Raw genomic sequence first — 26,365 nt, forward strand, 5'->3', positions numbered from 1 at the left:
CTAAATGGTATATTTTGAAAATTTTGTCAATATCCTTCGTGTTTAAGTGGACCACAATACCGGCAATTGACCGGATCTATTCATGAAGGTGAAGGTACTGATAAACAAAGTTAAGACTGTCTCACAACTTTGATCCCAAATATTTTTTGTTTTTGTTAAATTTGTTCACAGTTTTCCTCTATGCACAAATTTAGGGGGAGAATTAAAAAAAATCAAAAATCAAACAAAAATCAGAAAAATTCAAAAAACAAACAAAAATCAGAAAATTCAAAATTAAAAAAAATAGTGTTATATTCTGTTTTATTTCTTCTTCAAGAAAATCAAAAATCCAAAAATATTTTTGTTTCTGTTTTATTTTTTTCAGAAAATATGAAAAACCCAAAAAATATTGTGTGCTCAGTTTTCTTTTAGTTTTGTTTTGTCTTGAAAAGTGAATTCAGGTGAAGATGAAACTCATGGAGTTTGTGTCGAAGATTTCTGAGTCAAGGCTTCATCCATGATCATCGAAGAATTCTCATTCGAAGGAGCAATAAATGAAGATTATTCTTTCGACATTCAATCTTTCAACCCCAGAAGCAAGGTGAAGCTGAAACTAAAGATTATGTGACGGATTGCATTGAAGCCTCCTCAATCAGTCTGCTGCTATCTTGAACCTGCTGAAGTGATCCAGAAGATTTGTTCTCTCTGATGTTCTCTCTGAAGATTCTCAAGCTGAAAGCGCTATCTTTCAAGAATCAGTACAAGAAGCCTCCTCACCCAATGTGCGTTCAATGTCAAATTCTGAAGAAAAGCCCAACTGCTCAAGATGAAGTCATTCATTGAAGATTCATCAAGTTCATCTTGAAGTTGTGAAGAATTTGAAGATTAATGCTGAAGCCAAGCTCTCGATGAAGATTGACAAGAAAAGCCAGCTACTTTTTAGGGGGAGCTTGTTGGGTCAATTAAGAAAAGAAAGCTATAAACCAAGGGGGAGATTGTTGGGTCAAAATTATGGTTTATACTTTGCTTTTCTGGGCAATTGTATTTTTATGTAATATTTTATGAGTTTACGGCAAGGTGGGTGTTTACGGCCGTAAACCCTGTTTCCGGCCCAAGTCTCCTATAAATAGAGGTTGTGTAGGTCATTATCGGTTGTTGATCCTCGAGAGTTCACGGTCACTGTAAACAAGTTGTACCCGACGTTTTTCAGTTATAAAGCATGTGCAAGCTTGTTTCTATTCTACTTCTACTCCAATTCTTGTTCTTTTTGATTGTTTGATTGTTTGATCACTAGTAAGATCCGTTTTTCAGGACCTTACAGAGAGAGAAGATTCGGTTACACCCAAATGCTCATAGCACACACATAGTTTTTGGAAACTTATCAAAATATGCGGATCTTTTATCCAATCTGTATTCCGACATGAACGCATATCAATGCATATAAATGTTCATAGCTTATATACACACTTCACTCACATAGTTCTCTCGATTTCTCTCATTTCTCCGTCTAGATTTTAGGTTCAAAGAAATCTAATATTTTTCGATCAGCATAGGCATGGAATTACCTCCGACTCTTCTTTCATAAGATGATTATATGTTGTCGACAGTGACGCCAGAATGCAATGACATATGGTTTCGGTTGTAATCGTGGATCTGGATGAAGACCTAAGATTTAATTAAGTTCCTATAATCACGACAACCCAATTACGGAAGATTTCTTAAAGATTTGTCATCAATCATCAAAGTTGTTCCAATCAATCAATCAGTGAAGATGGTTCCTTGGAATTTAAATACTCTTCGACGGTATTGGTTAAACTTAGAGGGCTTCATCATACCACTGTTATGTTAAACTCTAACACAAAAGTAGACATTGAGATTTGACAGCTCCAAAAGAAAGCAAAAATGGGAAACATTATGACGAATCAGTCATGGTATTCAATGATGTTTGGAGTTGTCCCCTTAGGATAGGTTTATAAAATGAGACAGTGTATGTACAACTCCAAACATCATTTAATATCATTACCGATTTGTTATAGTCTTTCCCATGTTTGATTTCTTTTGGAGTTGTCTAATCTCAACAAGGTCCAATCTGTGTGCTAAAGTTTAACCTGAAAGTGTTTCTATGAAGACCCAACGTATTTGAATTTCAAGGAAACGTCTTTACCGATTGATTGGAACAGCTTCGATGATTGATTACAAGTCTGGAAGAATTCTTACAAAATTGGATTGTTGTGATTCCCAAGAACTTCCTTAAACCTTAGGTCTTCATCAAGATCCACAACAACCGAAACCATATGTCCTTCCATTTTGGTGTCATTGCCAATGACAAAGTATATAATTTCTTTTGAAATAAGAACTGGGGGGTAATTCCATACCTACACTGATCGAAAATGTCAGATTTCTTTGAACCCTAAAACCTAGACAGAGAAATAAGAGGAAAATCAAGAGAAATGTATGAGGGAAGTGTGTGTATGTTATGAGCATTTTTGTGCATCGAAAACAAGATATTGCCTGTGTTGGAATACGAGTTGCATAAAAGATCCACATGTTTTGAGAAGATTCCAGGAACTGTATGTGTGCTATTATAAGCATTTTCAATGTGGCCCCTCCCTTGTTAGAATGCAACAGTTAGCTGCCTCACTTGTCTCTCACATGAGGGCATTTCAAGATTTCTATTTTCGGGATTTGCTTTCACATATGAACTAACCTTGTTAAACGATCAAGATGCAACGACCCTTTTTTGCTATTCTGCATTACATAACATGAATTCTGTTAAAATGTATTCTGCATCATATAACATGAATTCTGTTAAAGTGTCGGATGATCTTGTAAACATGGTAGAATTTTTCAAAAACATTTCCGTAATCTTTTAGAATAAGTTGATATATATGATTACAATGGTATTGAACTTTTTGTTTTGGTTTTTAGTTAGATGGTTAAATTTAAATACTGCAAGAGGTTACCATTGTCGTTTACTGTGATTGGTGCATCATTATGTGGTCAAATAGAGATCAACTTTGAAGAAATGGTCAGAAAGTCAATCTATTTTTCATTCAAGCAACCGATTGTTGCTTAGTCTTCAGTAAATTGTTGATGCACTTGAAGATTTGCCAATATTAAGAGACTGTTTTCTAGATTTGGGTTTGTTTCCTGAAGATGAAAAAAAATCGAAGCCTGCTTTAATGGTATGTGGGTAGAATTATACAATTTAGACGATGAAGGAATGTATACCATTGAATACCTTCTTGAACTCTCTTCAAGAAACCTTTCTAATCTTGTTCTCACAAGGTAAATTTAGTTACATCAAATAGTCATAATAATATATATAAAGATTAATTTTGCTATTTCTTGAGTTATTAACCGATTTTTGTTTGATTTTTTTAGGAAAGATGCTAGTGTACTCGAAGGGTATTGTAACGATCATTAGGTCACAAAACATGATTTGTTAAAATCCTTTTCGAAAAAAAAAACTTGATTTGTTAAGTGAATTAGCCATCCATCTAAGCAGCCAAGAACTGATAGCAGAAAGATAAACAATTGTAGATTGACATTTACAAGCATCAAATACCCGTTCTCTTTTTCTTTACGTGCAAGGAATAACAACATACTTTCCTTTATTTGTGTATCACAACATCCTACATACATTTCTTTCTATTATGACAGTTTATTTCCATCTATTTTCTTTATTCCCAAAACCCACCCAATTGTAGCATTATACTTTTGGTTTTTTTTTTCTTACTAGGATATCATACTTTGAAAAATGTAGTCAAAATTGCAAAGTATTTTGATGACATTGCTATAACACTACTAGAAAAGAGGCTTTTCTTGACAGACAATGTCCGTCGTAAATGCCTATACATGACAGACAAATGTCTGTCATTGAAAGCCATGTCATAAAAGAAAATGACAAACATTTGGTCTGTCATAAATTTTACGACAGACCTTTATGACCAACAATTATGATATACATACATGACATTCATTTTTGACATACATTTACGACTGGCTTTGAATTTCATAATTCGTAACATTTTTGTAATTATGACAGACATTTAGGACTTCAAATTACGACATGTTCTGTACAGCATGATTTTTGACATAGTTTTACGACATACTTTGTATGACATGGTTTTACATTATATATATATATATATATATATATATATATATATATATATATATATATATATATATATATATATATATATATATATATATATATATATTCTACCAAATATTAATCAAACTAAATTACAAATTTATTGTCTAAATTACACGAACTATAGTGTCATTCAAAATTACATTCCAAATTCATCAAAAAGTAATTGTCAAATACATATCACTTGTAAATAAAGTTTATAACATAAGTATCCCATTTTTCAAGCACCCTATCATGCAAGCTCGACATATGTATATTCATTCTTCCCTGCAAAACTGAGACAAATTAATATATTAGCAATAAACTATTAAACAATTATATAGGTAAATATTGTAAAACACTTCAAGTCCATCAATTAACTAATGGATTTACTTACATTAAGTCATTAAGTCAAAATAAAATCTGATATGACAATATCTAGTTTTGGGAAATCATTCCCAAAACTTTCACTGACCTTAGTAAGATGTTGCAGATCACTATTGGGCTCGATTTTTGGAGTTTCTCACAAAGTTACACATTTAATATCATTAGAAAAATACATCTAATGAATTTAAAACGTCTGCAAACATATCATGATTGTTAATGACTTACATCAACTGCCCAATCAGGTAGCTCAATTCCTGCAGGTATTACATGTTTTTTTGATATGGGATAAGGCCTTAATGGTCTGCAAAAATATAAGGACATATGAAAAAGATAATTCAGATAAAACTGAGGAATGTTTTAAATTAAATAGGAAGCTTTGTCAAACAATATACCCTGTCCAATCAAAATGAGGAATTTGTGTTGTTCCAGAATGTCCTTCCCTGATACAGTAAAGCCGACCATCACTTGGTGAGGCTATATTAAGTTCCCATGGATTGCTTGATCCAACTGATGATAACTTTGTTGTCAAATGAACTTACTTATGAGAGCTCCATCATGCCTTGAAACATTCTTGAGTGCTGTTAAGAGTAACAGTTATGTTAATATGTAACATGGGCATATCTTCAACTACATAGCATAAAAATATGTTTCATGTGAATTCTATATAAACATGCAGTTATAATAAAGTTTGATGTTGACTAAAGTGTATTTTAGGTACTTAAATGGTAAGGTAAAGGTTCGAGAAGTATTTGACTGTGAAAGATGCGTAAACAACGTTTTATATGATAAAGTTTTAGTAAAAATAAGAGATTATAGTTTCATTATTATTATTAATCAAGAAAACTGAAATACCTGAGTTTGGTGTATGATTCTGAGACTCCATAATAATCAGCAAACTCTATGAGTAACCATTTCCAAGGTTCAACCACCCACAAGTTACGTGTATGGAAGCATTGTGCTCACATGGCAGCTTCCAACAGTATATCATATGCGAGTGTTTCCACCACAGGTCCACATTGTCATTTTAATATAAATTATAAAACAAAAAATCAACATTCGTGAACAACTAATTTTATTAAATTATTTCAAACCTTGAGGTGTGTAGTTTCATCAGATGCAATTGTACTGCTGATAGAAAGTTGGACTTTCCCAATCCATTCATTCTCTTCATAATAAATTGGCCACCATTTGATTCTATCATTCTGTTTACAATGAAAAGTGTTTATAGTTTTATACTTATAAAAAGCAAAATACTCAACACTTACAGGATTGTCAAGTAGGGATGAAATTGGAATATCCGAATGCCTTCATTGAAGTTAACTTTATGGTTTCCTCCCTAAGAATGCAAGATCTAGCAGCTCCTAGAACAAATTAATGATTTTTATCAACCTGAGTATGAAACCTTCGACATGTAGTGCATAGCTTCACGCAAAACTTTTTTTTTTGAAAGAGCCAAAGCTCAGCAAACTTTATTAAAAAGAATAAAAGAATACAAATCCAACAAAAGAACAAATCAACCTACAAATCCCAAATATAACCAACCTATCCATAACCAACTTCCTAACCATTTTTTAATTTCCAAACCTATCCACCCATTACCCCAACCACCCTTATTATCCTGAAAGCTAGCCCAAAGACTTATTGAAAGTGGGAAAAAAGGTAACTTCACCCCCTTGCACCACCAAACCCACAAAATATCCTTAAGACCAAAGCAAGGGGAAAGGCCCTTAAAAAAACCCACAGTCCAAAGGACTAGCCTTAAGATATAACCCAACAATCCCACAACACTATATAAACAAATAACAAAAGGGAAATAAAAGAAATAACAACTAAAACACACATTATCCCTACTATATAAAAACCCGATCAAACTCTCAATCCAGAGCCTTCTGCCACTTCTCCTCCCATCGATCCTCCTTTTTCTTTTACTTCTCTTATCCTCTTCAAACAGGAAGAGCTTCCTCATGGCCTTCAACAAAAGAGAGTCCATTTGAATGCTAATATACACCAACTCCATCCTTTGCAAAAACTTCCTGCACACCAGAAACAAGCCAATCCACAAAAAACCACCACCAACCCTCCATAAATTCAGAACAAGTTTCATACTAGACATGGCATCAATCACATGTCTAGGATTCTCCATTTGAATAATCTCAATTAAGATCATATCCAAACAGAAAATCCCACAGGTACACGTCACATGATTTGAAAGCAAGCTCTCAAACCAGTAACACAATTCGTCAATTCCTTTGTATATAAACTTATTCCAAAAATACCCCCACCAATTCACAGAATGAAAATCAACAAAATTAAGCATCATCCTCATCCAATCCCAAACTCGAGAACCGCCAACCATCAATCTAAGAAACCAAAATATGACTTCCATATCTTATATTCTATCCATTCCAGAAATACCCCAAGTCTTAAAGACTCTATCATTGACCATAATAGCCTTTTTCCTCAACCCCAACAGCTTCAATTGTATTTCACTTTCAATACAAGAAATCACCACCTTATGCGAATTCCTCCTACTACTAAAGAGTCTAGAATTTCTCTCCTTCCAAATATGAGAAACACAACTGGCAAACACACATTTATTAACCAAATTCTCAACCGACTTCCCTTTGAAAGAAATGCTCAATTTCAAAATTAAATCATTCCAATCATCAAAAAAGATATTAAGACCGATCTTATTACAAAAATAACTCCAAATAAGATGAGAAAATTCACATTTGAAGAAGAGGTGATCATGGGAATCAGAAGAAATAGCACAGAATGGACAAAGTAAATTACCAGAAATCACCCAACCTTTGACTCGATCCTGGGTCTTCAATCTATTCAAAATAGCTAACCATAATATAAACGAATTTCGAGGAATGCAGTTACCATACCACACAATATCATACCAAGGAACTTTGTCACCAAAATTATTTATATCTCTCCACACCTGTTTGCATGAAAATTGTTTACACACCCCATTCTTATCTCTCCAACCAGTAACATCCCTCTGATTAGCATCAATACAAAACATGGGACCATCCTTCAATCCAGGGAATTCAATCACCCACTCAACCGGCCATAAATAGAAATCATTAACCATAACATCACTGACCTTGGATATATCACTAAACCCATTTCTAATCCAATCCCTTCTAGATATAATAGTGCTTAAAATACCAATTGGGTGCCACCAGTCATGTCAAAGAGAAGTATTCATCCCATTTCCCACACACGAAACTACATGAGGCCTAACAATTTTCCTCACCTCAAGGAACCTCTTCCAAGTCCAGCTCATACTCTTCTTCTGTAAAATATCCCAAAAGTTCCTATCACCAATGTAATTGTTTTTCACCCATTGGACCTAAAGAGAGTTTTTATTATTAATCACATTCCACACATGTTTAGCTAACAAGGCATCATTCCATTTCCTTAAATTCTTCACCCCTAACCCACCATAATCTTTAGGCCTACAAATATCAATCCACTTGACTTTAGCTTTCCCTTTGACTATCTCACCATTCGCCCACAGGTAACTTCTACAAATCTTCTCAATCTCTCTAATTGTGGCAATAGGAATTTTAAAGATCGAGGCCCAATACACATGAATAGTAGTCAAAACAGAATTAATGAGTTGCAACCTCCCAGCAAACGATAAGGCCTTACTTTTCCAATTAAGAATTCTCATCTTAATCTTCTCAACAAGCTGTTTACAATCTCTGCAAAATAACTTAGTAACACACATAGGAATTCCAAGATACTTAAAAGGAAATTTCCCAATATCAAAAGGAAGAATGCCCAATATAATCCTTCTCATATTGGGTTTAACACAGCTAAAGAAAATCTGACTTTTTTCCATGCTCGCCTTTTTTGAAATCATCAGGAGCATCCCTTATGACTCTAGCTGAATTCCCATTCCCATAAGAGAAGACTAACAAATCATCAGCAAAGCATAAGTGTGTGATTTTTTGGGACAAAAACTTACTATGAAACTTAAAATTCTGGCAATCTTCAATTTTCTTCAAAAGAATGAGATTAAAAACCTCCATAACTATAGTAAACAGGTAAGGAGATAGAGGATCACCCTGCCTAAGACCCCTTTTACCTTCAAAAAACCCGTGATCTTCACCATTAAAATTCAACATGAACCACGGAGATGACACACAAGCCATAATCCACTGAGTCATTATCGGATGAAACCCAAAACCCAAGAGGATCCTTTTAAGAAATTTCCAATCCACCGTGTCATAAGCCTTTTGAATGTCAATCTTTAAAGTACATTTAGGAATTCCTCTTTTATTTTTATAACCTACCATCAAATCCTGAGCAAGAAGAATATTATCTAAAATAGATCTCCCTGGAATGAAAGCTGATTGATTTTTGCTCACAATATCTCCCAGATTATTTCTAATTCTATTCACTATAATCTTACTAATACACTTGTACAAAGTGTTACAGCAAGCTATAGGACGGAAATCAGAAACTTTCCTCGGGAACTCCACTTTAGGGACCAGCACAATTCTCGTAGCATTAAGCCCTTTCAACAATTTACTAGTCCAAAAAAATTCCCTCACAGCTTTACACACCTCCGGCCCAACAATATTCCAAACACTTTTAAAAAATTTGGAGGAAAACCCATCCGGACCAGGGGCACGATTGTCATCAATATCAAACATCGCAACTTTAATTTCTTCATCAGTAACCACTCTAATCATATTCAAAGCCACCCTACTGTCCAATTTATTATGAAAGAACCCATCATTTAAACACGAGAACTCAGTTATATCTTCACATCCCTAAAACTTCTTGAAATGATTCACAAATTTCTCCTTCATAGTCTTCCCACTAACCCATCTTCCATCTTCATCAAGCACCATCAATATACGATTTTTATTACCCCTGCTCTTCACAACTCTATGAAAAAACTTAGTATTATTGTCCCCTTCCAATAACCAATTCATCTTAGATCTCTGGGAGAGAAGCATTTCTTCATCATTACACGCAACATTGAACTCAAAAAGAGTATTAACATGCTCCTCCCTAATCTTACTATCAAAAGGATTAAGATCAATGTCAGCTTGTTTACTTTCCAATTCCTTTCTCAACTCTTGAATTCTCTTCCCAGAACCCCTGTATTTACTACATAGCTCCCGACAATACTTTTTAAGAATCTTCAACTTCTGAAAAACTTTGAACATAAAAAAACCTTCAATATTAGTGCCCCAAATCTCTTTAACCAAAGGTAAAAACTCCTTCTTCTCTGTAATAAAATTGCCAAACCTAAAAGAAGGTTTCCATCTCAATTTGCCAGCAGGAACATTTAAAACAGCATGACAATGGTCCGACACCCTATAAGGTTTAAAAACAGCATGAGCTAAAGGATTATCAGAAACAAATTTCAAATTAACCATCACCCTATCTAACTTCTTCAAAAGACCCTTATTCCCAGCAGGAGATTTGTTCCAAGTAAACTGAAAACCAGTGCAATTCAGATCCTCAACTTCAATAGAATTTATACAGTCAATAAATTCATCAACTCCTTTCGGCATTTTAGAACAATCTTCAGAATATTCCGAAGGCTTTAAAGCAACATTAAAGTCACCTAAAATTCCCCAAGCTTCCTTCTTAACAACCAAACTATGTTTCTTCAGATTATCCCACAATAACCTTCTCTCTACATAAGTCGAAGCAGCATATATAAAAGACAAATACATGCTATAGTTAGAATCACAGAACCTAACATAACAATGTATTACTTGTCTAGACTGAGAAATCACCATCACATCGAATAATCTAGGATTCCATCCAACAATTATTCTAGTTCCAGCCTCACAGCTGCTATTATTAGAAACCCAATCCCATTGACCAAAGGTCTTAACACACACATTCTTAAGATTTAAGACCTTAACATGAGATTCCACCACAGCACATATACCAAGGTTATTACTCCTAATAACATCAATAACCTCCTTTTGCTTAATGGCTTTATTCAAGCCCCTGACATTCCAAACCCCTATAGACATCATTGGGAATTAATAGAGTTTTTGGCATTTACCACCTCAAATGCCTGAGAAGCCCCACCTTTGCTATTACTGTTCCCCTGATCACTCTTACTATTCTTCATTTTATTGCTTTCATTCACTATTTCACCCTTCCCAAAAATCTTAGAAGGATCCATCTTATTATTCGTTACTCCAACAGCATCAGAAGAAAAAGCAATACAATCTCCTTCCTGTTGGCCAACAACCTTGTCCCCCTTAGCATCCTCTTCCATTCCATCCATAACTTCCTCACCAATCATTCCCAGGATTTCAAAACTATTTTTATTACTGCAACCATCACCAGTAACATCCTTATTTTCTAAATTCTTGCTAACACCCACCTTTATGATATCATCCTCTTTAGTATCCCCCTGCACCTTATTCCCCTTATTCCCCTAATTACTAGTCAAAGTCTGACCTGTAGCATACTTCTCATATCTTCGATTCTTTTCCAAATTCCAGTGACTCACCCCTCTATTGTTCCAGTTCCCATTCTGTCCCCTACCATTACCACCTCTATTCCCATTATTACCCCTGAAACTATTTCCCCTATTAAAATTGCCATTCTTTCCACTATTTCTCTGATTATACAAATTAGAAGGACCCTCCATAGTTTTACTAGGACCATCACCATCTTTATTTCCTTTAACCTTCTTATTAACAACCTCAGTAAAACCTTCATCATTAACCACTTCCTTCCCTTTATTTCCCTTATTGGTCCCATTATCCCCATTCTTTAAAACTTTATCTTCATTCAAAACTGCCATACAAACTTTATCCATATGACCATAGACCTTAAAGTGATTACATCTAGAAGGAATCCACGCATACTCCACATCAAAACTCTGAGTCACAGCAGAATTAGAAACAAAATCCCAAGTAGATACCTCAATTTTCCTCTTCCACTCCTTATCAGCCGCCATTTCAACAAGAATTCGAGCATAAGCATTCCTACCCTTGTGTTCCAAACACATCTCCTCAGTAAAAGAATCAAAAGCTAGAGGAACCCTCAACTTACTCGCAATAATACATAGATTGTCCCCACTCCAAACTTCCAAAGGTAAATCATAGATTTTGATCCACACCGAAATTTTATCATGACTGTTCTTGGTTAAAGTCAGCCCGGTCTCCACCGTTGAAGAAATAAAGGCATATTATTGAACATTAGCCATGGACTTCCCTCCAATATAGATAACATCCCCTGCTCATCACTAAATTTAAAAAAGAAAAATCCTTTACTGTTCATGAAGATCTCCTCAAGCCCCACATTCCTCCACAGCCTTCTAACCTCTTTTTGAATTACAGGAAACGTCAACTTCTTATCAATCATGTACCCATATAAAGTATTAGTATATGGAATACTCGCCTTCTTTAAATTCTCAATCGGAATAATAACTGGTCCTTCTTCCTTACCCTTTTCCCCTGGTATAAACTTAACATCAATCTTACCCTTATGCCTATTACCTTTTAACACACCAGCATAAGAGTTCAACAAGTTCCCCTGACCATCACCATCCACCTTCTTACAAATATTTGCATCACCCAATATAGAGGGAAGCAAATTAATACTGTTAATAACAGTACCAGACTTCAGCTTTGAATTAGGCTCATTATTCACCACAGTATTACCCTTCTCTTCCATCACAATTTCCTCATCCTCACTAGACTCATCCTCACTAGATTCATCATCACTAGACTCATCAGAAGAATCATCTGTATCATTACCATCTTTATTCCCATTAACTTGCTTATTCAAAATTGATATATCAACATCCATTTCCTGATTCAAACTACTGTCTATCTCCTTTTTCTTAGGAGTATCCTCCTTTATCTTATTAAGGAATTGAAACCCAACACCCGGAATAAACTCTTCATTATTCATAATGTTCTTATCATCAACCTTAATACCACTTTTATCAATCCCATCAACCCTAGATTTCTCAACTTCACAATCAACCAAATTAGGGCATACAGGTTTTGAGACATCATTCACAGAAATGTTAGGTTCGCCCTAATCATTTGACTAGTAACCATTTTCAATTCCGAACTAGGACTCAATAATTCATCATTCACCTTAGAACCATCCCAATTTTTCAACAAATTAGCAGTGTTACCTGAAGGAATAGAAACAACTTGAACTCCTACAGCCTTCACCTCACCAAGACCACCATCCTTCAACCCCTTCAGAGTGTTATCATTTCCAGGAATCGAAACACTAGCATCCGACTCCCAAGCCGACACAGACTCTGAATCATCTTCCGTTTCCTCCTCTGTAACTTCTTCAGTGTAACATTCCACTGCATCCATCGGAGACATCCCATCCACAATTTTCCGAGCCCGATTCTTCACTCTAAAAGCTTTCCCCTCCATTTTCCATTCAGCCTTTCCAATCCCCGAAGCAACAGCTCCAGAAGCACTTGGCTTACGACGAGTTTTGTAGATCATAGCTGATGACTGATCAATGACCCCAGGAGGAACCAGATCTTTCACATCCACTTCAGTCCTAACATACCGGACAGCAGCACTTTTATCCGGCGGTTTTACTTTCACTTCCTTCGATCCGCTTTGGATGACGCACCAATAAGGACAACGGAAACAGAAGAGAAATTGCTACTACAACGAAAAGGAAATCGTCGGAGAAGCAGCACCGATGAACCAAGAACTAGATCGCACCACCGTTAGAGAGAATCAGGGGAAGAGAGAGAAAGTAGAGAGAGAAAGCGAAATAGTTTTTTTAAATCCTTATACACTTTTTTTAAAATTTTATTAATAGGAGCTTATGTTTTTATTTTTAAAAAGTATTTACTGATTAAGAATTGAACTAGGAAATTAATTAGCTTAAACACTTGATCACTGCTTAAATTAATTGATTTTCTAAGGTTAGGTGTTGTTTGTTTCGAACCTTCAATATTAAAAACTTTCTTTGCAAAATATCGTCTAAGATGAATAGTTGCGTATAAGACAAACCTACTGCTAAAAATAGTCAAGATGACTCTACCCAGGTAAAATCATTATTATGAGAATGGCCCTGTACAGAAGCAGAATATTGGCCCCATCAGAAATCATTTGTTTGGTGCAAAAGCTTTAAAATAAGCCAAAACCAAACAATTAAACAAAAAAAAGATAAATAATGATAATATTCAATGTAGAACAATAGAATTCACTAAAAAGTCGAATTATTTGATCAATGATATTCAACCTATTAAATAAAAAGTCAAAACATTAAACTGTAAGTCTGTAACTCACCTTGGCATTATATCGAACACCTAGTGGACAGAATTTGCAAGACATATTTATTAGACTAATTCTTTAGCAGGATAAAGCCTTCAAGTGAATCATTCGATATGCCTTTAACCTAATCAATATATCACTAACTACTTATAGCATTTTCATGAAAATTAAAAGTAAAAAAAATGAAGTAAACGCATAACTAAAAGATTATTGGATGTAGGAACATTCGATAGAACCTTACCTTTGTATTTGATCGATCGTTGGAGTATCACTCGACATTTCCTAATTCAAATAAACAAAAAAGAAGTTATTAGTTTGGAGCATTAGGAAAATGGGATTCAATACGTAAGCCAACCCCACAACAACGTCACTGCTTCTGCCCACGTCCTTCTTCGGTCTAGTCGACCACCGGAGCTCGCCACTCGAGTGTGATCGGTCTGAAATCGCCAAACGAGAAAGAGAAGGCTTCGCTGCCTTCGTCTCTTCTCCCTCTTCGCGATCGTTTAGGGCTTCCGGATTAGCCGCTGCGAGCCTTCGCTCTCCTCTCTTCCCCGGTCGAGCCACACGCCGACGACGGCCTCTGACGACGGCCACCCTACCGATTGTTGAAGAACCAGCGAACCCCTCCCATTTTTCATATTTCCTTCGTGTTTTCCCTTCACTATGATCGTTCATAAGCTCGTCCGTTTGTATGCCCTTTTCTTTCCCGGTCGTTGAAGTCAAGGGCAATTAAAAGCCCTAAATTTTCCTTAATTTAGTCTTTTAAACAAATACAGTCCCTCCATGAGATTTCCGTTTATAAAATCCCTAAAATCATTTTGCATTTATAAATGAGCAAAATGCACCCTCACTTGATCCGGTTATACAAAATGAGTATCGATTAGAGAGAAGCGACTAACATGACAAACAGAGGAGCAACGGAGCAAAATAAGATGATCAAAATATAAACAACTAAAAAACAGGGACAAATTATAGCAAGTGAGCAAAGTAATTTGGTCAAAAATATGAAACATAATAAAACAGGGATACATTATAGTAACCGAGCAAAATAAGGTTATCAAAATATCAAAAACCAAAAAACATGGACAAATTATAGAAGGAAGCAAAGTAATGTGTCAAAATATGAAACAAAAGAAGTAAACTGTTCTTAACTGTGTTAGGAATTAAAGTAATATATATATATATATATATATATATATATATATATATATATATATATATATATATATATAAATTTATGTCGTATGTTAATTTGTTAAATTTTAAATAAAAAATAAACAATGTGCATTTTAATGTATGAATTGATTTGTTTTTTATGAGTTAATAGGATACGCAAAAAACATTATTTATATATATATATATATATATATATATATATATATATATATATAAATAATGTTTTTTGCGTATCCTATTAACTCATAAAAAACAAATCAATTCATACATTAAAATGCACATTGTTTATTTTTTATTTAAAATTTAACAAATTAACATACGACATAAATTTATGACAAAGAGTTTTGTCCGTCCATTTATATTTTATGAAATATGACAAACTTTAATGACAGACATTTTTATGTCTGTCATAAAACTGTTGTACGTCGTAATTCGTCTGTCAAGGAAAGTATTTTTTCTAGTAGTGTAATGGGGTAGATTTTTCAAAGTACATTGTTACATTAGGAACAAATAAAAGTAAAAAAAAGAGTAAATTACACGAATGGTCTCTATGGTTTGGGGTAATTTGCGTGCTTGGTCCCTAACTTATTTTTTTAACTCGGAAGGTCCCTATGGTTTGTTTTTGTTACGCGCTTGGTCCCTGTCCTACCTAAAAAGTTAGGGACCAAGCGACACTAACTGTGAGCATTCCTTTAGCAACTGTGCACCTTGACAACTAGATTCCAATTCTAGTACATTATTACCCTTTCCTTCACATTACATATACAAAACTTTATGGAAGAAAAATAAAGAAATAACCCCTCCAATGTAATAAATTGTATGAAGAGTGATGAAACATTTAGGCATCTTAATGTATTAAACTCTATAGATTTTAATGGATTTACACATCATCATTCTATTTTTTTTTAAACTTAACAATTTTCGTTGTTGGTATTATTGACCAATGAATTTGCATACTATTTCAGATAGAAAACTATATTGCATTAATAAACAAGACGTTTGATAAAAAAAAAAAAAAAAGCCCTTAAGAACATGTGTATTCCAATTGAACTTCTCAACAAATTGTAATATTTTATAACTATTTGTACGTACAAATTTGAATCCACGTGTTAACACATTTAACGTGCAGCATACATTTTATGCACATTATCACTTTAAACAAAAAGCGTCGATATTCTATACGTCTTATTGTCATTGCAACGAAATTAACGACAACGAAATACCTGATACCATCTTAAAAAAAATGTTGAAAACATGCGAGGGCTACTCTTGTATTTGATAGTCATACATAATCATTATTTTGTTAAAATTAGAAATCATGGAAATGTTAGGATATTAAAATATTATTTTATCGGTTTGAAATAATGAAAATGAGAATAAATTTCTATGATAATATTAGAAAAGAACTAGTCTCATAAATAAATAAAGGTATTTTCTATCATAGTATAAATCGATATAACTTAATAGCAATGTTGTAAAAATCCCGATTAATCTGCGATTAATCTATAGGCGCTACTCGACCGACTGGAGGACGCTAACGATTAATCCATGTATACACGATGAGAGAAACAGTAGAAAATGATGAAATTTTAACACTTTGAAGAAAATCTAACTCAATAAAAAAAACTATTTGATGAATGATTAGTGTTGTATTAATCATACTAATCTATTTTGTTATGAGATTAATAGTATTTATGAACTTTGTTATGATATTAGTTATATTTATTTTTTTTTTAAATTCAACAAATTAGCAATTAATGGTCCCGATTAATCACCGCCTAGCCGATTAATCATTTAACTCCAGTTCACCGACTAGGAATGTTTTTTACAACTTTGTTTAATAATAATTCTATCTTGTATTTCTTTTTTCTCTGTTGTTTCTTGTATCTTGTATGTGGTAGCACCACAATTATGGCCTTTTAGATTTTAGCTTGTTTGAACTTATTTTAATGAAATTAATTTTATTATGATTACTTAGACGCCATGTTACTTGATCTCGCATTTAGGTATGCACAAATCCTAATTACTAATGATTTATGTAACAATTTCAACATATCACTATAAATTAGTTCAAATGTATTTATTAGAAAACAACATTCTAAACCCCTTTAAAATTTTAATTATATTCTAAAATAATTGTTTTATTACAATTTTTTATTTTTTTTTGAGATCTTAGGCAATCGGTTGACAGTTGACTTGTCCATTTGACAATGATCAAATGACAACGTCTAAACATAACACGCAATTAACAGAAAAGATTATGGAGATTTAGATTTCTCATTGATCATATAAGTACATGCAATGTGAATAGGCATCATGAAGGTAATAAATGATTTATGTTCGGTAATTCCCACATAAAAAAGTCCACATAAATTAGTGTGGTATTACTTGCCCTTTATGCAACAAGGAGAATGAATCAACAGATCATTTGCTCATTTGCTCATTACTTGTGACTATACTCGGGAGGTACAATATTGGATCCTTAAATGGTTTGGAGTACAAAGGAGAAGATTCTTGAATGTTAAAGAATTCATTAATTATGCAACTATTTGGGGAAACTGACCTAGAAAAAAAAAGATTTTAAACTTGGTGTTCTATTGTCTTCTGTGGAATATTTGATTGGTCAGGAATGACAAAAATTTTAAGAAAATTGTTGCACCACCGACAAGAACTGCGGACAACATTATTTCCTCATCCTATGTCTCGTATAAGTAAAGAAGCAATTGTGGATGTGGAGCATGGACCGATTGGTGTATTTCACCTTTCTTTCATTTTTTTCGTAGTTATGTTCCTTTGTCAGATACTTATTATCTTTACTTTTCTATTTGCATTTGTATTCCTACCTCGTTTTAGCTTCTTGCTTGCGAGTGCTTGTTTTTTTTTCTTGTTTTAATATATTTGTCGTTTAAAAAAAAATCATTTTTCTATAGATACATTTAACACACGTCTCAAAATCTGACAAATCAAGAGTTGGTAAAGCTGCATCTCTCACGAGCGTTAACATTCGGTCCCATGATATATTACCTAAACATTAATGTCATAACATTGACATGTTTCAAAATCTCGATTTCATTTATTAAAATTTTCATTCACATCATATGAAAACAATAATTTTGAGAAATGAATATTTAAGTAAAATTTATAGAGATTTCCCTTCAAGTACCATAACCAATAATGTTTGAATTAAGCTAATAGTTACTTTACCATCACCAAATGTTACCTCGTATACATAATTGTCTAACTTTTTACAAAACTAGATTCTGAGTCATGATAGGTACATAAAAAGGATCATATGAGTTGATACAATATCCACCTTCCATAACTAATTGCAAGCTACCTATAACATCAACATTTAGTTTGTAATCATTTTGAACATTAATGGTCCTTTGTTTGCTTTCCAACCTCGGGATGATATGGAGTCCTTGTAAGGAATTTGTAATATGTGCCACGAAACAGAATCAACACAATATGTGTTTGAAGGAATATTTATATTAAATGACTCATAAATCATAAATGAATAAGTATTACCATTCTTTGCTAGTCACTCATTGAAACTGGGGCATTCTTGTTGAAAATATCATTTCTTATGAAAAAAAAAATTACAATGAGGGGGACCCTTTGGTTTGCTTGAACTCAAAGTGTCACTTGTACTTGACTTTTGAGACTTTGAACTTTCCCCAAATTGAACCTTGAATTTTTTTTTTTTTTCTTTTTTTTTGTGGTATTGACGTTGTCAACATCTGGCATCTCCACTTCGAGGCGTTCCTCCTCCTAGACACATGACAATCAACTCACTCATCTTCCACTTATCCTTCTGAGTGTTATAGTTGATCTTGATGGACTAAACTATGTAAGGGGGACGTCATAATGAAGTGGACCAAGAAGCCCCCGCTTATCTCCATGACCACATCTTGTAGCTTATTTGCAACGTCCCTCATCATCATGATGTGCTCACGCACACCGCTCACACCATCATACTTAATTTTCAACGTCTTTAGTATTAAAGTATTCACATGAGCCTTAGAGGTGTCTTTGAATCGTTCCTCTACAGATATCAAAGTAGGTATTCATATTTTTTGTTATCGATATGGAGTTCTTAATGATCATGATTGACATACGAAACTTCTCATTCAATTAATTCACAGATCATACACGTATAAATGCAAGGTGTTGAATCACATTCACACCCACATATCACAATCTTTCTCCACTAAATAAGGAGTAAAGTAAAATACAAGAGACTAAGAAAAATGAAACAAACGTTGGCTAATTCAAACTGATAAGGTTTATGATAAGGTTTATGAATATAAACATTATTACCCCTTCAGCCACTTTACACATGCATTATTACTATTTCCTTCACTTTACCTATATAAGGGCTTATGGACGAAAAATAAAGAAACAACTCCTAGATGTAATAAATCATACGAAGAGTGTTGAAAACATTTAGGCATCTCGATTTTAATGGATGTGCACATTATCACTCTACTTTTCATAAAACTTGACAAAAAAAAGTTTCCTACAATACACTGAACTCTACAAGATTTCAATGAAACAATACTTTTATAATAATCATTTTATATCAAAAAGTTTCATTTTTCTCATTGAATAATTCAATGGTCACTGAACTCCAAATTCATTTAACGCCAACGTGTCAATATAGTACACTATGATTGAGTTTAATCAATAGAACAACCAAAAACTTTACATCATTCAACCATTCCATTAAACTATGCATTATGGATGCTTTTAGTGTTTGTCTATATCAAAGCGAGCTTGTTTTGGATGATCAAACATTAGACGACCATCAAAAGCTTTCATGCATATTTTATGTGTTCTTTATCGCTATATTTCATACACGATTTACTATTTATAACAACCCAAACTTCCAAATCACCAAAATAAAAGTAAAACACATCTTATTGGTATATAAACATAAAACATTACAACTTACACAATATGCAATACATTTATTGATACAAATTTACTATTTATACAACATAGAGTAGAATTATATTTTAAAAAGGATTTTGTAACCATCATAACTGGCCCTATCAATTGGGCTTGGGCTGCAGATGCTGCTTTTTTGACTCAGAGTCAACAAGGACTGATCAACCATTCAACCAGAGAAGAGGTTGGGCTAGCCCAGTCAAAAAGGCCTGCTCTAACAAAGAGCGGGCCATCGGCCCGCTCGCCACTAATGTGCAACTATTTTCATGAAGTTTGCAAATCGGTCATCTTCAACTGTATTTATCTTTAAATCACAAAGATCATCTTCATAATAGCTCCATAAATATGAAGTCTCTTCGTCACAAATCACATCTTCCAACAAACACAAATCAATCACCGAATCGGGTAACTCTTCTAATCCCCGACAACCACTCATCTTAATCACTCTAAGACCATTCAACTTCCCAAGCTCATAAGGCAACATATTTATACTCAAACAATCCGATATATCAAGGAACACCAAATTACCAAGGAACCTAATCGAATCGGGCAATCGAACTAACCTCGTACAAGAATGAATCCTTAAAATCTCCAAATTCGACAAACTCCCCAATCCCTTAGGAAGAGAGTCAAGCTCATGGCAATTAGTAATGCTTAGTTTCTTGAGATGATCAAGACTACAAAATTCCGAGGGTATTTCCGTCAAATCATAACAACGGTCGATTTCAAGCTCTAAGAGATTTGGAAGCGTAACATTTGTACAACTCGCTAATGCACTACCGATCTCACACATGGTAACTGAAAGCTTCTTTAACTCATACAATTCCAAAATGGATTGGATTGAGTGAGAAAGCGAGAGATGTTCGAGTCTTATACGTTTTAGATTTGTTAGAGAACTAATGAATTGAAGTTCGTGTAACTCGCAAGGACATGTCCCATAACTTGTGATGATTAAAACTTTTAATTTATTCATTTTTTTTATGAATGGGGGGAGTTCGTATTTCCGACTTCGTATGTTTAATACCAAAACTTCAACGTTTGGGGCGTTTAGATCGTACCAAATCGACGAGAATGATTCGTCTGCAGAAAGAAAATGGACATTTTACATTGGTTTTGTTAAAGAAATGGTTAATTACAAGAAATAGCAACATAATTTTGTTGCTTTGTTTATTATAGCATCATACTTGAATTACAGTTGGAGCCTAGTGGTTGAGGTGCATAGTTCCAAAAGGAAGACCCACGGTTTTTGTTGTTTTTTTTTTTAACTTTTATGTATTCTCATTAAAACAATGTACTTTGAAAAATCTACCCAATTAAGAAAAATAATCAAACGGATAATGCTACGATTGGGTGGATTTTTTGGAATAAAGAAAAAGGATGAGAGTACACTGTCATAATAGAAAGAAATGAAAGTAGGATGCTGTGATACACAAATATAAAAAGTAAGTGGTGCTATTTTTTTGCACATAAAGAAACAGAGAATGGGAAGAAGTGAAACCTGTTGTGATAGACAAGAAACGTGCAGCGATTGGTTCTTGCTTTTGTTGAATCCACCATGTGGGTATTTGATTCTTGTAAATTTCAATCAACAATCTTGTTCTTTGAGATATTGGATCTTGGCTACTCAAATGGATGGCTAATTCTCTTAACAAATCATGTTGTGTGACATAATGCTCGTTACAATACCCTTCGAGTTCACTACCATCTTTCCTGAAAAATATCAAAAAAAAAATCGATTAATCACTGGAGAAATAACAAAACTTTATATATTATTATGAGTATTTGATATAACAAATTTTTACCTGGTGAGAACAAGATTGAGAAGGTTTCTTGAAGAGAGTTCAAGAAGGTATTCACTTGTATACATTCCTTCATCATCTAAATTGTATAATTCTACCCACATGTCCATTAAAGCAGAGGCTGTGATTTTTTCATCTTCTGGAAACAAACCCAAATCTAGAAAACAGTCTCTCAGTATTGGCAAATCTTCAAGTGCATCAACACTTGACTGAAGACTAAGCAACAATCGGCTGCTTGAATGAAAAATAGATTGACCTTCTGACCATTTCTTCAAAGTTGACCTCCATTTGACCACATTTTGACCACATAATGATGCACCAATTACAGTAAGCGCCAATGGAAACCCCTTGCAGTATTTAACCATCTAAATCAAAAACCAAAACAAAAAAGTTCATTTCCAGTGTAATCATATTCTAAAAGATTAAAAAAATGTTTTTGAAAAACTTTACCTTGTTCACAAGATCATCTGGCACGTTAACAGAACTCATGTTATGAAATGCAGAAGAGCAAAAAAGGGTCTTTGCATCTTGATCGTTTAACAAAGTTAGTTCATATGTGGAACCGAATCTTGAAAACAAGAATCTTGATGTCACCAAGATTTTGTATCCTGATATTGGAAACTTAAGATCTTCAATAAGTGATTCGGATTCTGACCACACGTCATCCAACACCAGCAATATGTTCTTTGATCTCATTTGTCTCATAAAGTTCTCTAATTGGTTCTTTGCCTCTTCATTAGTTTGTAACTCACAATGACTCACATGAAAATGTGTAAATAGTTTCTGGATGATTGTCTTCAGGGAGGTTGTTCTAGAAACAGTAACATAAAAGATGTTGTCCCCAAAAATGCCTGTACAAAACAGAACAGTTAAGAATGAGATGAAGAATAGATGCAAAGAAGAAAAGTTGAATAGTTTATGTACCTTTGATTTCATTATCATGACAGAGCATCTTTACTAATGTAGTCTTCCCACATCCTCCAGGAGCTGAAACTGTTATGACCTGGTTGTCATCTTTGAGCACCATTCTTTTCAGTTTTTGAAGATGAAAATCCAACCCAATGATCACATCTGGAAGCCCTGGAACACTGCAAGAATCAGAAAATCCACCTGTCTGTTTGGTAACAGCTGCAAGGACTTGATCCAATTTGTCTCCCAAAGCATAAATCTCAAACAGACTCCTCCTGCTAGAACTCAAATTATCCTGCAATTCACTCTGAAAGAATCTCAAAAGCATGTTGTCCAATCCAATTAGCTTGTTGGCGTGAAGAAATTTCTTGTACACATTCCAACATTTTGATCTCTGAGCACTCCAGAACTACTTCCTTTCCATTTGCCACATAATATATGAACATTTTGGTCTCGTTTTCAGGACGATATAAAACTTTTCTCAACCTCTCATATCCATAAAAAATCGGCTCAATGTTCCTTAAAGTTCTCTCGATGCGCTTCAGTAGAGTTCTAAATTTGGGGGTTCTTTTGGTTTCGAATACCACAGTATTCAGTAACTCCAACATTACTGTTCGTAGAGCTGCTTCATTAGCGTTTGGTGCAATCATCTGTAGATATGACAATTTAAGTAAATAAAAATCATAATAAGACACAGGAAAGTAAAATCAAAACCCTAGCAATACGCCTAAGACTTAAACTTCAAATTCAATAACGTGAAAGCGACAATAACTTACGATAATTCATGGGTTTGTAATTCGAATACAGGGAAATACATTTATATGTTCGATTGTTACTGTTGGGAATCTAAGAACATACTCAATTACAATGAAGATACTCCGACACTTCAAATTTATGAGATTACGAATCAATTTCCGCGACAAAGTAAGCGATTAAAGCGTGTGAACAGCGGATGAAGGTCAGAAGGTAGATGGAAAGCAGCGGGAGCTATCGACGAACGGCTCCGTCAACGGTTTTTTGATTTGGTGGGTAAATGGAACGAGTTAACAAATTGGATACCGTTTCGTCCATGTATATAAACAATTTAGAGTAAATTACATATTTGGTCCCTGTGTTTTTCTCCAGTTCATATTATTAGTCCTAGTGATGATTTTATAACATGACTGGTCTCAGCGGGTTGTTTTTTCTTTTCTTTTTAGTTATTTATGTATTTAAATAATTAGAAACTCTCTCTCTCTCTCTCTCTCTCTCTCTCTCTCTCTCTCTCTCTCTCTCTCTCTCCTCTGTGTGTGTACCAAAATTGTTAAAATCACCATCTTAATCGTAATCCTACAATCTCACGTATGCAAATCAAGACTAATATTACTTGGAGCGTTTTTTTGTAAAATCATAGTAGATTTATATGATCGGATAGTAAGATCGTAGAATGCAAACCATAGGAATCAGTAGGATCATTACTATTTTTTTATAAAATAGTATTGGAACAAATACAAACCATAGGGATCGGTAAGTAAAAAAACCAATACTATAACCAGTAGTAAGAATTTGGGCAAACCAAACGGACCAAATGTATAATTTACTATACATTTCATGAAAGACGAATTAATATGTGAAGGAATATATTTTGACTATTTATTTATCTACTCCCACTTTATCTCTAGATATAACACTTTATAAACTATAAGATTTCTTGATATTTTACAGAAGTTAAAGGACCAAATTGACAATTAAGATAAAGTTGGTTGTAATTTTTTTAGTCATATCCATTTGTATTTTATGACAAATTTTTTAGACTAATGTAATATATAACCGATAAACCGATATAATCAATATGAAGAATGTTGTGATTGTATGACATGTATACAACTCACTTGAACAAGATAAGTTTTTATATTATAGAATCCATGTGATGAGCACACATAAACAAAGACAATTCGTACCACTTTCTCCACTCTTGAAGGCATAGTGTAGACACAACTTCAGTTTGTAACTTTTACGCACAACTCGTGAGCAGAACTAGCGTGGTTTGTCTCAATTAGTATTCACTGAAAAGAATGTTATTTAGGATTTTGTGTTATGTATTATGAGACCTCTTATATAGATGAAGAATTAGTATTTATTTTCATTGACTAGATCTTCCATATTATTATATGAAACCGTAATTGACTTAACCTTTATGACCAAATTGTAATTATCCATTAGTTAAAACTAAAATTCAAAATCCAATTTAACATTTGAATATGAACTAAATTATTTGGTAATAATCTACCGTACTGAAAGAATAATTGAAATTATAATATATGACTTGTTACACATTCTTTCCAATTACTATAATCGATGCATTATTGATTTTGAGATTTGTTTGTAATCTTTTATATTTTGTTCCTTTTAAGGGGTTTGATATCGAAGGGTTTGATATCGAGCGAGGGCACTTGGTTCTAGTATATGGAACTCTTATTTCTAGTTATGACTCATGCTCAATTTCGTATCATAAAACACTTTGTCTGATTTGGATATGAGTAGCAATGGATCCAAATATGAGACTTAATTGGCTAATAGTTTGAAACCTTGATTACAAAAATAAAGTTATAAAACCACAATCATAATCAAGCATCGTTATTGAAGTTTATGGCATGTCACATGCGAGATTTTTCTTAAGACAACAATAATAATAATAATAATAATAATTAATATATTTGTGCAGTGCCAAATTTTATGCCATTTGTTACCAAACCAAGATGGATGCATTTGTATCTATATCTGATATAAATACATATGGTAATGGTGTATTATGATTTTCTCCTCCCCTTATTATCATAGAAATATATATACAAAAAAATCCATCTTTATCTTTCTCTTGTAACACCTAAACAAATAAAGAATCAATAGTTATGTCACACCCCCGAACCAGACGGCGGAAACGTCCGGGGGTTGGGTGACTACATTTTGTAATATCACCACAGTGTATATAATTAAATCAAGACAACATCATCATCACACATAAAATATCACAACCATCGGAGTTTACATAAGTGTATTGGTTTACAAATTACATTCCAAATGTTGAATGTATGATGATACAAAAAAAAATACAACAAAAATTCATGTGTTCTTGATGACCAACCTACTTAACGATTCCCTGAGAATATAAGTTATTTTGAAAATGATCAACATGTATAATATTGGTGAGTTCATAAGCATGTTTGTAAGAAAAGTTTTGTATCATTTGTAAACTTCCAGAAAATCCGATATTTTCCGCAAAAATTGTTTGAGCGTTTTGTTTCAAATCTTGTATTATAGCATGTGTGTTCATATTTTGAAAGTGTATAAAGAGAGAGTTCCAGAAATTTCTCTATTTTCTGTTGTAAGTAAAATGTAAGGTATTGTGTTTGTTCCCTAGAAAATCCGATATTTTCTGTCTGTAAAAGAGTTGTAGTCTTTACACCATGAGACCCGAGTATTATAGAAATGAATAACTCGTACGTGTATCAAAAGTATAGTATAGGTATTCCGTAAATTTATCGTGTTGTTAAACTCTATGTGAGTCGTTATAACCATGCTTGATATGACTGATCTGCCTGTCATGACGTTTTTTAGGCGTCGACTTGTTTAAGGTAAGACATTTGTCACCCTAGACTGACCAAGTAGTTGTAGCGAACAGCTCAGGTGCAGGGCTGTCAACCCCGTATAGATCTATACACAAACTCTCGCTCTCCCTCCAGGAGACTCTGGTTATAACTACAAGACTTAAGGTTGTA

The 26,365-nt window shown here is 33.7% G+C and overlaps 1 protein-coding gene and 1 pseudogene across 2 annotated transcripts; both read right to left on the reverse strand.

The window, feature by feature from the left end:
* Positions 1-6,893: 6,893 nt before the first annotated feature.
* LOC145106900 (uncharacterized) lies at positions 6,894-7,604 on the reverse strand. Its single transcript, XM_079043821.1, has one exon. It carries the CDS (start codon positions 7,602-7,604, stop codon positions 6,894-6,896), a length of 711 nt encoding a protein of 236 aa, XP_078899947.1.
* Positions 7,605-19,848: 12,244 nt separating this feature from the next.
* LOC145109244 (putative disease resistance protein At5g66900) lies at positions 19,849-24,586 on the reverse strand (annotated as a pseudogene). The gene is made up of 6 exons (XR_013708834.1): positions 24,548-24,586; positions 22,623-23,257; positions 22,149-22,549; positions 21,702-22,063; positions 21,398-21,609; positions 19,849-20,979 (listed from the first exon to the last, which is right to left on the reverse strand). The product of XR_013708834.1 is annotated as a putative disease resistance protein At5g66900 (transcript).
* Positions 24,587-26,365: the final 1,779 nt, after the last annotated feature.

This window comes from Lactuca virosa, chromosome 4, assembly GCF_052849685.1.
Source record: "Lactuca virosa cultivar CGN04683 chromosome 4, Lactuca_virosa_CGN04683_v6, whole genome shotgun sequence".
Lineage (NCBI taxonomy): Eukaryota > Viridiplantae > Streptophyta > Magnoliopsida > Asterales > Asteraceae > Lactuca > Lactuca virosa.

Bases quoted from the DNA above. Each gene is read 5' to 3' on its own strand.
- LOC145106900 (XM_079043821.1), bottom strand. From the start codon at position 7,604: ATGGTTAATGATTTCTATTTATGGCCGGTTGAGTGGGTGATTGAATTC.